The sequence below is a fragment of the Montipora capricornis genome, chromosome 2 (genome assembly GCF_036669925.1).
Source record: "Montipora capricornis isolate CH-2021 chromosome 2, ASM3666992v2, whole genome shotgun sequence".
Classification (NCBI taxonomy): domain Eukaryota; kingdom Metazoa; phylum Cnidaria; class Anthozoa; order Scleractinia; family Acroporidae; genus Montipora; species Montipora capricornis.
Window position 1 is genome coordinate 48,974,509 of NC_090884.1, and position 15,163 is coordinate 48,989,671.

Consider the following 15,163-nt stretch of genomic DNA (forward strand, 5'->3'; position numbering starts at 1 on the left):
CGATCTAAGTCTTCCTTTTTTTACAGATTTATTGGGAGACGTCGCGAGCACGGATAAGTCTAGATCACCAAAAATAGAGCACCTTTCAGCCCTCGTAAAAGCGTTGAAATGGCCGCCAAATGTACTCTTTCCAGGTAAGGGGAATGGACACAGCCTTAGGCGGTTGTGTGCTATTGTGCAGTTTACAATTTATTTTTCATACTACTGTGAGGACTGTTGTACCACAATCTTCGTTTTACCGCAGCCACTGGTTTTCGAAGCGTGTCACAGGCCAAAATCTTCCCTATCGAATTTGATGTTATCGATATGAAATGTAAAACTAAACATTATAGATTGCACTCCCTATATTAAATCTGATTAGCTAAGAACCTATGGTAAATTGTTTAATAAGCTTGCGCGCGTTATGAATTATTGGCCAAAAGCACGAAAGTTGATTTGTAATCATTCTTAAAAGCTGGTGGGTGACACACGGTTCACCTGTCGTTCCTTGCAACAGTAATTTTATCGTTTAATTTTTCTAAAACGATGTATCATAAAACAGTTATTGAAATTGGATTTTGTGACATCCTGAAGAATCAAGTTCTTAGCGAGTGTATCAGCCGACGCCTTACGGAGATCACAAAAAACGGCCTCTTAAAGTTCTGACCAGGGTCTGATTTGCTATACATGAACAAAGGGTTCTTGTACTTAGGACATTTGCAGTATGAAAATCGCCTGTAAATTGACATCTTTTTCATTGTTTACTTCTGCGCTATTTTCCATTGTAACAGCTTTAGATATCCTTCGTCTGGCAGTACGGTTTTCGTCCGTTGCAAAACTATGTTGCAGTAGTTCTGAGGGAGATAATATCACAGCACACCTGCTTGCGTGCACAAGGTAAAAGATTCGGCGTGGAACTTAAGTTTTTGGTTGGTGCAAAAACAGCATTCCATACATTCGCCTCCTATCTCGTCTTAGAAGCCACAAACAGTAACAAATATGGCAGCAAAGGTTAACATTAGATGCTATACACAAAACCTTCCGCTTCCACCCTTAAAGGACCCGCTAAAGTAAGACGAAAATCCTGGGTTCCAAATTCGGAACTGAGATGATAGACATTTAGTTCAAAAACCAACATTAAGGGAATTCGCAGAATTCAAGTCAAAGCTTGGATTTCAATACGGTTGGTCGTTCATTGATTATGACAAGTCAAAGGCAAAGTCGAACACCAGCTACTGAGGGCCCTCAAGGTCGGAGCTTTTCCCTGTTTCAAGTAGCATGAAGTGACTGAGAGTATCGATGTTTTTTCCCTAGAGGGGATGCTAGTCCATCGCAGCATTACCCTTTATCATGCTTTTATTTGAGGAAGAGAGACAGTTTGGAAAGAAGTCGTTGTCCAAGGAAACAACACGGCGATTGAGCCAGGCTTCGTCGCCAGGCCTCGCGCCAGCGACCCTGGGGCGGGCATCCTCGGAGACCCAGGAGCAGTCAGTAGAGGCGGGAGAAAACGAAGACGAAAATTTACAAGATCGATATCGTCGCTGTTTTCTCCCGCCTCTACTGACTGCTACTGGGTCCCCAAGGGTGACGTTTGTGGAGGGGGGATGGGAGTCCGACGCGCTAACCACTACACCAAAAATTGTGATGAGTACCAGTATTAAAATGCCTATAACATTTCGGAATTTTGTGCAACTTGCCTTGTAAACTTATCGGCGGAAGCGTGAAGCAGAAATGACAGGATCGTTCCTCCAACTCTTTTGGATATTTTCTTCGTTGTCATCTTGAATCGCACACTTCAAAGTAAAAAACGTTTTGGCCTCGTGTATTTCAGTTAACGCTGAAGGGAAGGGTGGTTTCTGTGGAGGTCATGTAATATTGACTTAAGGCATCGGATGGAATTTGGTAAAGAGTGGTCGGAAGGCCATGCACGAAGTGCATTGCGAAGCGCTTGGTACCAAGTCATTAACTTTCCGAGGCGTTTTCCCCCTCGCCAACCTCGTTCCCAGGGGCTTTGCGGTGTGGCATCTCAAAAGATGGTGAGAACTACTGGTCGTTTCCCTTCTTCTCGAGTGGTTATTTGTTGTTCCTTCATGCCCTTTTTATCAGTGAGTGTTACTTTTTTCTTTCATAGTATTGCTATTTTTCTCGTTATTCACAGGGATGATAATCCTCAAGCCAACGTGCTACTATCATTTAGAATCTTCTCCAATATGTTTTTATCGGAGGAAGGTGCAGCTTTAACATTGAGACACAGGGAAAAGGTAACGCTGAAAAACGCACTACTTGTTATGCATGTGATATAGTAGTAGTAGTACTACTACTAGTTCAGTGGTTTCAATAAGTACAGACAGCCGACGAAAAGCGGCGGCTGCTTCACTCAGAGAAGTCGGCCTCTTTTTTCCCTAAATTGAGCAAATTAAACGAAGATTTTTTCAAACCTAAGATTAAAACTCATTTGGATAATGGCAACATAAAGCCGTCTTAACATGATCGTCAATTTTGCTTTTGGAATGTGGCGTTTATAGGAGCGTTCTTTTAAAAATGACGAGCCCAGAAAGGGGCCGTTAGGCCTCTTCTTGTTGATACGGTCGGTTGCTCCATTCAAACTAGACTGCGAACAGTCTCTCTTTTGCTCGAAAAGCCTCCGAGAGAACATGATATGCGAGGGGCGAAGCTGCGAATAGCGCATATCACGTTTTCTTGGCGGGTTTTCGAGCAAAAGAGAGACTGTTCGCAGTCTACACTCAAACCAGCCGCTACTTCAAAGTTCATTGAAACCCCTGTTCATTTTACCCTCTGCATTCGGTTACCAAAAGTGGCAATAACTTATTGCTTAAATATTCTGAAGTCGTTGTAAAAGGAAACTGAGGAAAGTAGAGCCCAGTGTATAGCTGATGATTTTGTCCAGTGGTCTTGAAATGTAAATGTGCATGTGCGCATAGTTGACCAAGGGCTTTTCAGGATCAACTGGCTCAACGGGATCGGACCGAATGCATGTGAAGCCGCCCACGGCTGCCGCCATACGATCCATGTGTGATCTCGGAGCACCGCAAACCCAGCCAGATGTAATTGACTGGGAGTCGATTTTGAGGAGGGGAACTGGGAACTGTGAAAGGGTCAACTGTAAATAGTGACAAATGAGGTGCGCATTTCATTTGAAAAAATATCAGGCGTTTCCCTTTCGCGCAAAGAATTATTTTTTTCAGTTCAGAGCCGGTTTGTTTGACGTGATACAAGGAATAATTACCTCCTGAAAACTTACTTTTACAATGACATGACATTTGAAACATCGTTATTTCCTTGGTTTGTTTTTTTAGATCGTCGAACATGTATCTCCTTGGTGTAAATGCTCGAGCAAGAACGTCAGGATATCTTTATGTACTATTCTACTAAAGTAAGTCTCTACTGTGAAAGTGCTTGTTCATATTTCGCAAGCTGTAGTCCGACTGATTCTGTTAAGCGGAGGACTGATCCACCTACTCGCTGGAGATCTTAGGGATACTTTGGCTCAGCTCCACTGCAGCACTTTAGAGTAGCCAGCCTTCTGCCTCCTGTCATTTTGGATTGGTACAATGTACTGTTCATCGCGCTGAATGGCCGGACATCATTCATCAATTATTCATAAGGCTCTCGCGCGCGAAATAGGCCTTTTTCGATATGTTAAAATTCAGCTTGAAAGAGAGGTTTAGAGGACAAAGACAAAGGAAAGTGGATGACATGTAAATAGTTTTTCACATGCATTCCAACGTTTTTGTTGTTTTTGTCCTCGCTGCTTCACTATCAAGCTGAATATTTGATATTTCGAAAATGGCCTATTCGAAACACCGGTAATAGCATATAACTGGCTTTAAATACAAAGAGAAATCTGCCATTTTGCCAAAATGGCTCGAGAGATTTCCTTTTTTCTGTTCCAAGCAGATACGAAGTGAAAGGACAAAGAGCGGCTTTCTGAGGATTAGGATTTATGTACCGATCTCCTGTCTCAGATTTAGATTTGTCCAACGATAACAGATGTCCTTTTAACTTTAAAATTGCACCAAAATATAACATTTTTCCTATGGAAAGAGCTACGCATTTGTATTCAGTGGCATTTTCCTACTACTGAGCGAGTGATGACATAAAACAAAGAGTGGATAATGAAAGACACATAATATAACAGTATGAAATTCCACCAGAAACCCATAAGGGTTGAAACGTGTAACGGTCCCTTGTGTGCTGGGAAACAAGATTCCGAATATTCAATTTGTTAAGTACCATATTTGGAACAACAAGAGAGAAACATTCAACCAATCAGTTCGCAAGAACACCGTGACGAAATACCACCAATGTTCTCGCGGGAAATTAACTAGACTTGCCACAAGTCGACCTCACGATAACCCCAGAAGTGATTTTTCGTACGCGAAGTGAATGAGCGAGAGACGAAGTCGCGAGAGGTCGTTCCGCGCGTATCTAGACGAAGGACTTTTCAACAGTCTAGAAATTAACTGGAGCGAGGGGTTTCCAAATATGGTACTTAGCACTGAATATTCGGAAGCTGTGAACGCGCGTTACACGTTTCAACCCTTATGGGTTTCTGACTCCACTTTATATTTCACTTAACGGAGGATAAATACTCTTCCTTCCATGATGAAAACTACGTAGTTGGCGCTCGAGCCATTATTCGAAGGCACATTCCTGCATAACAAAAGTTGCTTTGAATAACAATGAAACTCATTCAGGAAATGAACTCGTCCGTAAATTCGTCTTGAATTACCATGAAGTATTGCTAGCGCGCGGAATAAACGAGTATGGTATATCTTGAGTGGCTCGGAGGCTTGTCGGTGAAATTCACTGTAAAAGAACGAGTAAGGTACATCGTTGAGTGGCTCGGCGGCTCGTCGGTGCAATTCAATGTTTAAAGAACGAGTAAGGCATATGTTTGAGTAGCTCGGCGGCTCGTCGATGAAATTCAAATTACGTAATTGACCAATCCTCCACAGGGTCAAATTAATATTAATGAAACAACAGAAGAAATCAGGAGGCAAACCAGTTGGCTTTTTAAAAGTGCTGCCGAAAAGTTGAACCAGGGAGTAGGGCACAAATGAACCTCTGTCAGAACGTCGTCAGAACTCGTGTCAAACCTGGGATCCCTGACCACTCGGCTACGCTGCTTCCACAAACAATGAAAATAACGTCTTGAGAGAGTGCGGAACTCCCCCCTCATGATATGCGCATTTGTTTGTTAACAAGAAATCAAGAACTGCATACCTTAAAAGTCCCTATAGTTGTACTGAGTAGCTGCTAAAACACTGACGCAACTCGTAACTAGAATTGACTTGCAAAAAAACGCTTTTTCATGTATGGACTGAAAAGTGAGGTACCTGAAAGAATTAGAAATTGTCAAATAATAGTTTCAATATACTATTCGACATATTAATAACTGAAGATGACTACAGTGAAATTGATAAAATTACATCGGAACTAAAGAAATATTAGATATACCGTTGTTGTAATTTACTGTATTTCTCACTTTTTAAAATTTCTACTGTATTCGTTAAATACAATTGAGCCGGTTGGGGCCCGTTTCTCGAAAGTCCCGAAAAGCCATTTGTGAAACTGCCAACCGGTTATAAGGCTGCTATGTTTATCAGAGACTCTGCCGATCAGGTTGTCGAAACGTCAGTCAATGTCACCTTAAACAGTCCTTCTCAGGACTACACTCACCCGGACGATCGTACTTTACTTAATTATGATATGTTGATCAATAAAGTACCTACCTACCTGTCTAAATTGATTCACCACGAGACAGTCGTTCACACTGAAGAAGTGTGAAAAGTGAGTTATCGATACATCGCTTTCCCAGAAATTAGCCCTCAAGCAAAGTGCAGGCGATCGTTTCAATTCGTAGATTAAAATGACTGTTGGTCATCTTAAATTCTGCTTAGTGGATCTAAAGATATGCCACACATTTCAGGTGTGGGCTAAACTTCCGTTCCTAATGTTAACAGTTAAGAGGGCTTTGATTCCACTGATAAATAATGTACAAATTTTCTATACCCATCGTGGAGCAGAAATCCGTTTGCGTGTTAGGGAAGTGCAGGTTATAAAATTTTACATGTACCTCCATAACGTAATTTCTCCTTATCACTCAACCCTTAAGGTGACAACCACAAGAGAAATTTGTAAAATTTTGGCGTTTATTTATTTTTCAGTTTCTCCGTCCTTTTACGAAAGCATTATGATTTTGAAGCCAAGACGCATTGTCTAACAACTTTAGCTGGCGTAAGTATTGTACGATTTCCAGGCGTCATTGAGGACGAAGATTTCGTAATTTTATCGCCATTGATACTAAATGTAACTGTTCTGCAGATATTGGAAAGTGAAACTGACAATGAAGCCAGATTCAGGTCTCTTGTAGCTGTTGGAACTTTGGTAAGAGTATATCACGAATCTTGCGTGGTATTTAAGCGTTACGTTTTCGTTTCCGTCCTTATTAATTTTGCTCAAGCTTCTTGCTTTGCCGTTTAGCGGCACGGTGTTACCTTTAATTTCTGCAATGAATTCTCGAAGTCTCAGCGCTTACAAATACTGTCAGTTCAAAAGAAAGTATTTGAAACACTGTAACCAATGACAACAGACTCAAAGAGGGTTACGAAAGCGGTTACGAACCAATTAAATCAGTTCTTTAGCCAAGCGCGGGAAATCGCGCTGAGTCGGCACGTAACGCGGGAAAATTGGCGGCAACAAGTTTTTTTCAAAGCAAGGCGATGTGTAACTTCATTAAACTTTTATTGTGGTACACGCTTGTTTAAAATCCAGTCTGTTCGTAAGTTCTTTTCAATATTTACATTATCACTAGCTAGTTGATTTATGTCTCCCTGTATTTGCTCTTTCCCGTCTACAGATTAGCGGTGATGCAGACGTTTTATCTTTAGCTCAATCATTAGGAATAGAAAATTCGTTGAAGAATCTATCGTCTATTACAGATCCCCACAAGGTACGTCGTAATATTTTTAAAACCATTATTTCAAAAGAACATCCTCTGGCTAAAAGTGTACGTTTAATTTTTTCGGGTGGATATTTCGAGGCTAACCTCATGTTATGTGGCCTACCTAAAATAACACGAATATGACCTCTACAAACCTATTAAAAGCCAAAACCTTTACAAATACATACACAATCTTTAGACAGTTAAAATGTTACTAGGTACAACTGAGTTTTTTTTTCTACGTATACGAACATCTGGGTTAATTACTTAAAATATAAATAGTGTTCAGAAAAATGTATTGCTAACTTAGCAGTGTCGAGCCCCTGATCTACACCAAAAAGCACAAAGGGTTTCACATTGAGATCAAATGCGTTTGATATGTCGCTGCTTTTATTACTTTGCGGAAAAATTGCCTCAAACGGATCGATTTTGTTGTTATACAGAAAAGAAAAGCGACAGCGTGAATAGTAGACGCCTCTCCACGGTACGTTCAACTTATTAAGCTTTGGTTCGAAGGTGTCACTGAGTGATGGAGTCCGGCGACAAGTTTTCCGTCAACTCTCCGCGCTTTGGTGGTGATAAACTGGACTTTCCATTACTGAGTAATTGACTATTAAGGAACTTAAGCAACTACGACATCGCCTGACGAGAACGAAGACGTCACAAAACCGCTAAAACCTCTGCACTCCCCGCATTTTTAAAATAACGTGAGATTATATCCTTACTAATCATAAAAATTACAATTTCCTCGATTGTGATTGGTTTAAAAAACTCCATTTTCCTCTAATTCACTTGCCAAGTTGTTATCGGACGGTTTGTTATCGGACAATTTAATAAGCCAATCACATTCAAAGTTGTAGTTCACGACCTTGGCTTCAATCAACATAAAAACAGTGTACAGACTCCTAAATTGGAGCTTCTTTGTTTCTTTCTTTCAGAGCGACGTTAAACAATTTACGCCTCCTTTGTCAGTCTTTTAATGCAAATTTTTCCTTTCTGTCATAACTTGGCCCTTTTCTTTATCGGAAATTGCAATTTTTATGATTGATTGGTAAGAGGAGTTCGTGTCGTCCAGTTCGGTCTGTAATCATACTTGTGATAGACAAATCGGACTCCCGCTACGCGGTCGTCTAATTTTGTTATCACTGGTATGATTACAGACCGATTTGGACTCCACTCAGTCCTTTTACCATTACATGTCATCATTCTTCATTGCTATCATCGTGGTGCTATGAAGGAGCTTAAGCAAGGCTGACGACGACGGCTCTGAGAACGTCGTGGAATAATACGTCTTCGCGTTATTGTAACCACTGTGCGAGTATCCCAAGGCATTCGGCATGAAAGTGTGTATAAACCTTCGTGAAACAAAATTGGTATGAAGGGTGGGGCGGTTTGGAGAGAAAATTGTAACTTGAAAGTTATCACCAGGTGTTCACGTCCTGCACATAATCTCAAATTTGGTCAATACAAGTCGTTTCCAGGAAGAGAACGGTAAAGAAATGAAATGAAATGATATGTGTTTGGATCGACCGGCACCTTCGATCCGTCCGCCTCAGACGGATAGAATGTGTGAAGATGAAGTCTGGGCTGAACGTCGGACTTTTCATGATTCAAACTTCAAAATTTGTATGATAATGTATATTTTTGCTTTTGCATTTGGTTCGACGTTTGATAAAACAATCTTAATTTAGGTCGACCCAAATTAAATTTGGGATCGACCTAAACTACCATTTAGTTCCTCTTATGTGATGTTCGACGTTTGGCGCAGGCCTAAGCTAGTTCTCCCCAACGTCGTCCTTGTTCAACCTTCCCCCCCCCCCCCCCTATGTTTTGCAGTCGTGCACTGTGATTTTTGCCCTTTGTTGAAAGACAAGCTGAATGTGGAATTTCCCTCCTTGTCATCTTTTCTGTATTCTTTTAACATTGAAACGTTTTCCCCTCTCAACAGGTTGGCGATTGTGCTTCAAAAGTCTTAGCTGTCTTGTCGGAGTGAATTGTAAAAACTCGCAGCTCCAACAGCCGAATCCCAAACACGTCGGCCGGGTAGCATCACCAACCTCGTTCTCAGGTTCCTCTCTCTTCTTACCTCGGAGGGAGGAAGAGAGAGGACCCTGGGAACGAGGTAGTAGCATTTGATCTGCTTTTACGATTTGCAGTTTAATCAATAAACAGGACTGTTGAACAAAACCACAGACAAATATTTGAAAGTTTAAAGGCCCGTTTAAACGGTTTCAACATTTGCCTCAACGTGCATTCAACACTTTGTTGAACCAAATGTGTGGTGCGTTTGAACAGGTCTTCATACATTGTTGAAAGCGTAAATAATGTTGAAAGCGTGTTGAATCAAGATTAAATTGGTTTTAACTTTCATTCAACATCGATTCAACTTTTCCTTTGTTCTCGAAATGTTGAATGGTGTTGAAGCCGTTTGAACACTCTGTTGAACAACTGTAGAACACGCGCATGCCCCATGATCGCCAAATCAATTTGGCTTAACAATTTGGCGGCACGTAGTTTATCTGGACGAGAGAGAGACTGGTTTCTAGTTCTTAGTTCTTCGCAATCAAATTTCGCGGGGAAGAGAAAGGAGGAGAGAATTAAAAAATTGCAACCCCACATTATTCATCCTGTACTGAGAATGACGAATGATTAGTGACGAGACGCGAAGGGGGAATTCGCGCTTGGCAAATGATGCTGTTCTGCATGCTACAAGACAGCAATAGAGTGTTTTCGCTCATGTGACTAGCAGCAGTATTTGCATACTAAAACAAAACGAAGAATTTGCATAAAAATGGAGTTCAATTCCCAAAAGAATATTTCACTCCTCCAACGTGGCCGCCGTAACGTCATGCGGAAACACTCAATTCGTTCCCCATACCTCTGAGACCAATTTGATAGTTAAACTTCTAGCGACCAGACGACTTTTGGGCATTGTAAGGTCAAACGCAAACTTGCTTGAAGCCGAACTTACTCAGAGGCTACTCCGAAATAGCAAATATACAAAAAAACTGAACAATGGGTTTGGGGAAATACAAGGGTCTTGAAGTTTCCCGTCATTTTCCCCTGTTTCCGCTTCCGCGGCAAAACTGTGCAGACAGACGCCTTCTGTGACTTGTAACATTGTTGTTAAGCGCAGCAAGAATTTATGTTGTGCTTGACAATAAAGGAAATTAAATTGGCAAGTTATTGCAATCGCGGACAACGCTTTTAACCTGTCTCGAGTTTTCTAATACACGGTTTTACATACATGGAACGGTTCACTTTTTGTGAAAATTTCAACCTTCTCGAATAAATCGAAATTTGCAGTATGAATTACCTACCGATTGTGTGTGACTAATCAACAATATCGAGAAAAGAAAACCAGTTTATAATTTCTTGAAGCAAAACTCCTTCGCTTACTAATGTTGAAGTTCGGAATTTTTAGGCCATACTGTTTACTTTCATCGGAAGCGGAGCGTAAAACAATCATGCGATGAAGCGCTTTTCATTGTTTTGAGATTGTAATCAATTTTGACCGCGGAACTTTTTAAAGAGAAGGTTTCTGTTTTAAATGTTTTTAATCTTTTTGATAAAATAAGATATTTGTCTTGCAATATATTGACAAATACCAAAATAACGTTTTTGCTTCATTAAATATGACTCGTCGTCCATTTTGTGACGCAATGCAATTAGTCTGTGGAAACAACAAGAACTTTTTCTAGTGTAATGTGCATTAATAACAAAAATAAAAGTGCATTTTTAGGATGTGTTTTGTTTTTCTGTGCGTTAAAAGTTGAACCGTAAAAATATATTTATCAGTACACTCGATAAATCGCGGAGGAGACCACTTGACGACAAGTGAGTGAACCCCCAAAGCTTCCTGAAATTCAGGTGTGTTTTTTGCGATAATTTTGCCCACATATAAAGCAGTTCTCTTTTCCAATCTCAACTTTAGCTTCAAAGCGCATCGCGAAACTCTGAACTAGATTTCTACGTGTTCGTGGGTCATAGCAGAATTTTTATTTGATAAAAAAGTCTTTAACTCGTGGCGATTTTTGGCCCTGCTGTTCTCTTCGTCTGCGGTCTATTTAACCTGAGTTCTTTCCATTTTGTTGAGTCTTGTTGCATTCGAAAAGGGAAGTCAACTGATTATCCTCACAGCTGCAATTGTATTTTGTGGGAAGAGAGCTGTCGCAGGTAGATTCTTTGACTGTTTGCAAAGGCCATCGTTTTGTGATCGGAGCGACTTAAAATGTGCTAGCATGCGTATAATTGCGATGATGATCGTGAATGTGAGTTGAGCGCCTTTTATAGCAGCACCGCGAAAATCGTAAACATGTTCCAGTTGATGTTCGAAGTTTAGACGCGGTTTGCAGGCGAATTAACCCATTGGTGTTCAGGCTAAAAAATCTGGCATAATAAGATTCGCCGCAAGATCCCATATAATTACGACAATGACTCATAATTATTAATGGACCTGTCACTTATCACATCAAGTGAATTTTCCTCATTGATGTTACGCTGTGTTTTTGCCATAAACCCTAATTTCTACTTTTTTTGTTCCCCTTGGTACTGTATATGGAACTGTATCTTACGAAGATCACATATCATTTAGCCCTTTGTAACGATATTGGTTGGTGATCAAGATTGGAGCTAAAGCTACGAGTGGCCTAAATTGTAAATGACATTTGAAGTATATTTATTTGGAGTTTAAATTCAGCGTAACGAAAATGGAAAAGGAAAAGTTAATCACATTGTCCGTTCACTCAGTGATTCTTAAATCTCTTTTGTGCAAGACATTTTTTTGGTTTTGAAAGCGCTTCTTTAAGAACGTTGATGCTAAGATTTAAGTATTAGAATCGGTGCAATTGTCGGTGCCGGAGACACAGTTTGTAGGTCTTATTTGCATAAATTACATAAAATCTTAAGAACGTTTTCAGACTCAAATCACAAACGACAAAAAAATTGGATTGTTCAATGTCGAGTCAAAAATGAAACGTTTTATATAAAAATAAGGCATATAACCGTAACATTGCTTCCACGACATGTGCGCCGAAAATCACGGTTCTATCTAGTAACAAAATCTGTTTATCGATAATTTTTCAATGTTATTGTTCTATTACAAGGTAACACAAAATGATTATATTTATTGGTATTTTACATTTACAAGTTATTGTTCCTATTATGTCACCCAGTTCAATTTACGTCTTTCAAACCCACGCCTTTGTAATTTCGTCAATGATTAGCGACTTTATCGGATGCGATACATGTACATGGTGTAGTTATTTATCATTTGTAACCGGGAAAGAGGACAGGTAGAAAATAGCAAACGGAAAAGGCCGAAAGACGCAGCCAATGTATACCGACCGAGAAATCACCAATCATTCAACATGTGAAATCTGTATGGCCTAAAACCAAATTTGAAATGCTCGATCTAATGAGAATTTTCGTAAGTTATTATGCAAACAGAGCAGGCTACACCATATATCAAACAATTGTATTACAATCTGCATCATTGATAAAAGATAATTGACCACGCCCACAACGTTCACTTCAAACCACTAAAGTTGACACAAATTTCCTTGTTTCAAACACCAGCCTACTCGGCATCATCTACTAGTTTCCGGCTTTAGGCGCTTTCCCCATCAGCTAGTCTCATATTTGACTCAAACTATCGCAGGAAAAGATCTGTTACAATTTGGCGTCAAGTGCTGAAATTGTTGCAATTGTGTTTAAGACTTCCATGATTAAACATGCAGTTGAAAGGACAGGTGGTGACCAGTTTCTGTAGAGTGTCTGAATGCTCTTGGCTTAATTTTTAAAAGGAAAGACCAACCCGTATAATCCGGAAGAAACCTTTCTTCAGGGGAATATAGTCTTCGATTATAGGCTTGCTTATTTCGGAAGATCCACAGACGTTCCTCTCTGCATAAATTCCCCTCGAGGAGTCTCTTTGAAATGTTCTCTATACTTGCACCATTTCCTGGGGAAGTGTGTAAATGTCAGTGATATCTTCCGAGGATCAAGCCATTAACCACGGGCGTTCTTATGTTATAAAAATGTTAAATAACGGGACCAGTTTATTTTCCTTACGTAACCATAAACTTAACTTGAGCAAATGAAGACTGTTGAAAATAATACACTGAACAAGTTCACTCTAGACGGCTCTCACGAAGCAATTTAGCTCTCTCAGCTCGTTTAGTTTGCTTCTATTCTGAGTTGGTTTTTTGCCTATCTTAGTTGATTTATATTTAATACGTTGTAATTGTCTCTATTTTCTCTAGCAAATAAAAGTGGTTTAGTACATACAAATCACAACCATTTTCCTCTTCTTTTTAACTTCTTGGTCAAAAAATAAATACATTAACATTGAATATTGATCGATAAAATTTACGTCATTTCAATGCGACGGCCTTACAATTACGATTGAGATATCTTTTTGTTCACCAGTAAAAGTAAAACACAGACGTACGGTGATCAAAAGTGACATTTCCAAGGGGAAGAAGGTTCTTCACTTGCAAACATGGAAAACGTATGAAAATATCCTCAATTTCAGTCATTAATTAACCTTGAAAACAAACCGTTTCTTTGTACAGCAGAATTGGAATTCTTTCAAGGTAAATTTAAAATAACATTGTAACAGGACATAAGTTTAAAGTTTCTCACTGAGTTTAAGTTTCTTGTTTATCTTTCTTGACGTAGCGAGAAAATCGTTTCATCCTGGGTTGTTTCAAAGAAATCTCTAAATCTAACAGCCTAAGGAAACGACAAGAGAATGTTTGTGAAAGTTGTACCTGGAAATCAACAGCGAACAGTGAAGTGACGAAGTTCTGGCCCCATTTGTTAAAAAGGTGGCCTGGATAACGCTATCCGCCGGATAAATCACTATCCATTGGATATGCAAACTTGATTTATCCGGCGGATTGCGCCTTCCATGGTTTGACTGGGGCCTGGAGAGTATTAACATTTGAAAAAGGTTCCCGGACTCATGAATCCACGGTACCTCGAAAATCTTATGAAAACCGAAACATTTTCACTTCGAAAAGGACAGATGCCAGTTAATTTGCTACTGACTTGGTAATTACTTCGCTTTTCGGTTGACAAGATTGATCATGATACATCAGAAACGCGTTCCTTTAGAAACATCTACCTCCGTTTGCCTTAATTCCACCTAAATAGTTTTAGTACAAATTGATCCAACTTTAGAATCAACAATTTTTTTCCAAAACAACTCAAATCTCGTAAGTTATATGTTTCAAATATTGTACTTTTATGTATATAAAAAATGTTCGTGCCATATGCACTTCGATCAATGATGGATTGACGTAACAGTGGTTATAGGGACAACGTAAAATATTACTGAGCTAGCCAGAATTTTTTTCGTATCGTATTTTCTGATTCAAGATATGCCGCTTCAAAGCTAAGAAGGAGTCGAATTACCCATTAGTCTCTGATCTTAAAAGCTAAACTAAACCTTCAAGAGGCTTTCTACCTTTCAACAACCTCCATTCTTCACAGAATCATTTTGCGTTTTCGTCGATGCTATTCGACAATTTCTATCTGATTTTGTTGAATTTTCAAGAAACAAAGATATAACTATGAAACATGTTTCTCAAAAACGCCGAAAGCTTTTTTCGGGTCCAAATAGCAATTCAACTTAATTATTCTAAAAAACATGTTTTCCTAGACTATAGAAAACAAAACAGCTGCAAGGTTTCACAACTTGAAAAGTATCGGGACTTCGAGAAACGCCCCCGAGGAGCGTACAACACCGATATTAGATGTCTATCGCTGCGGCATATTAATATACCAAGCTGTTTTTAAACGAGTTCTCAAATATGATTCGGTTCGAACGAGTGATGATTCTCAATCCCAGGCTTAGTAATTGATTATGTAAAGGTTATCATTGGCTGGAAAATCCGACAACCTAATATAAAATCGGTTGGTGGGCGCCGTCGCCCCTTCTATGAACACGTTTGTTCCTCTTCGCAAATTGTTCGCGAGCTTAATACGGTGTGAAATTGCTGGGTTGAGTTTTGTTTGGCACCGGCATTTAATGTTGTATAATTTTTTTGATTGGCCAAGTAAATTCAGTGGTTTCGTTTCAATTATTAATCGCTCCATGAATACAAATGCACAGTCGTCACTCCGTGTCAAGGAGTAACGTCATCGGTCAGGGGTTTTTCCAGGTAAATGCTCTCCTTTCCATGATGTGTTATCTCAGCCACAAATGTTGGC

At 39.7% G+C, this 15,163-nt stretch overlaps 1 protein-coding gene across 1 annotated transcript in view; it reads left to right on the forward strand.

Annotated features, from left to right (window-relative positions):
- Window positions 1–9,133, forward strand: part of LOC138025193 (phospholipase A-2-activating protein-like) — a 32,683-nt gene extending 23,550 nt beyond the window's left edge. Inside the window, exons 22-29 of the mRNA XM_068872390.1 lie at window positions 27–134; window positions 771–876; window positions 2,138–2,240; window positions 3,297–3,373; window positions 6,171–6,240; window positions 6,328–6,390; window positions 6,863–6,955; window positions 8,895–9,133. Coding sequence (XP_068728491.1) covers window positions 27–134; window positions 771–876; window positions 2,138–2,240; window positions 3,297–3,373; window positions 6,171–6,240; window positions 6,328–6,390; window positions 6,863–6,955; window positions 8,895–8,939 — 665 coding nt within the window. The 3' untranslated portion in view covers window positions 8,940–9,133. The remainder of the gene's footprint in view (window positions 1–26; window positions 135–770; window positions 877–2,137; window positions 2,241–3,296; window positions 3,374–6,170; window positions 6,241–6,327; window positions 6,391–6,862; window positions 6,956–8,894) is intronic.
- Window positions 9,134–15,163: the final 6,030 nt, after the last annotated feature.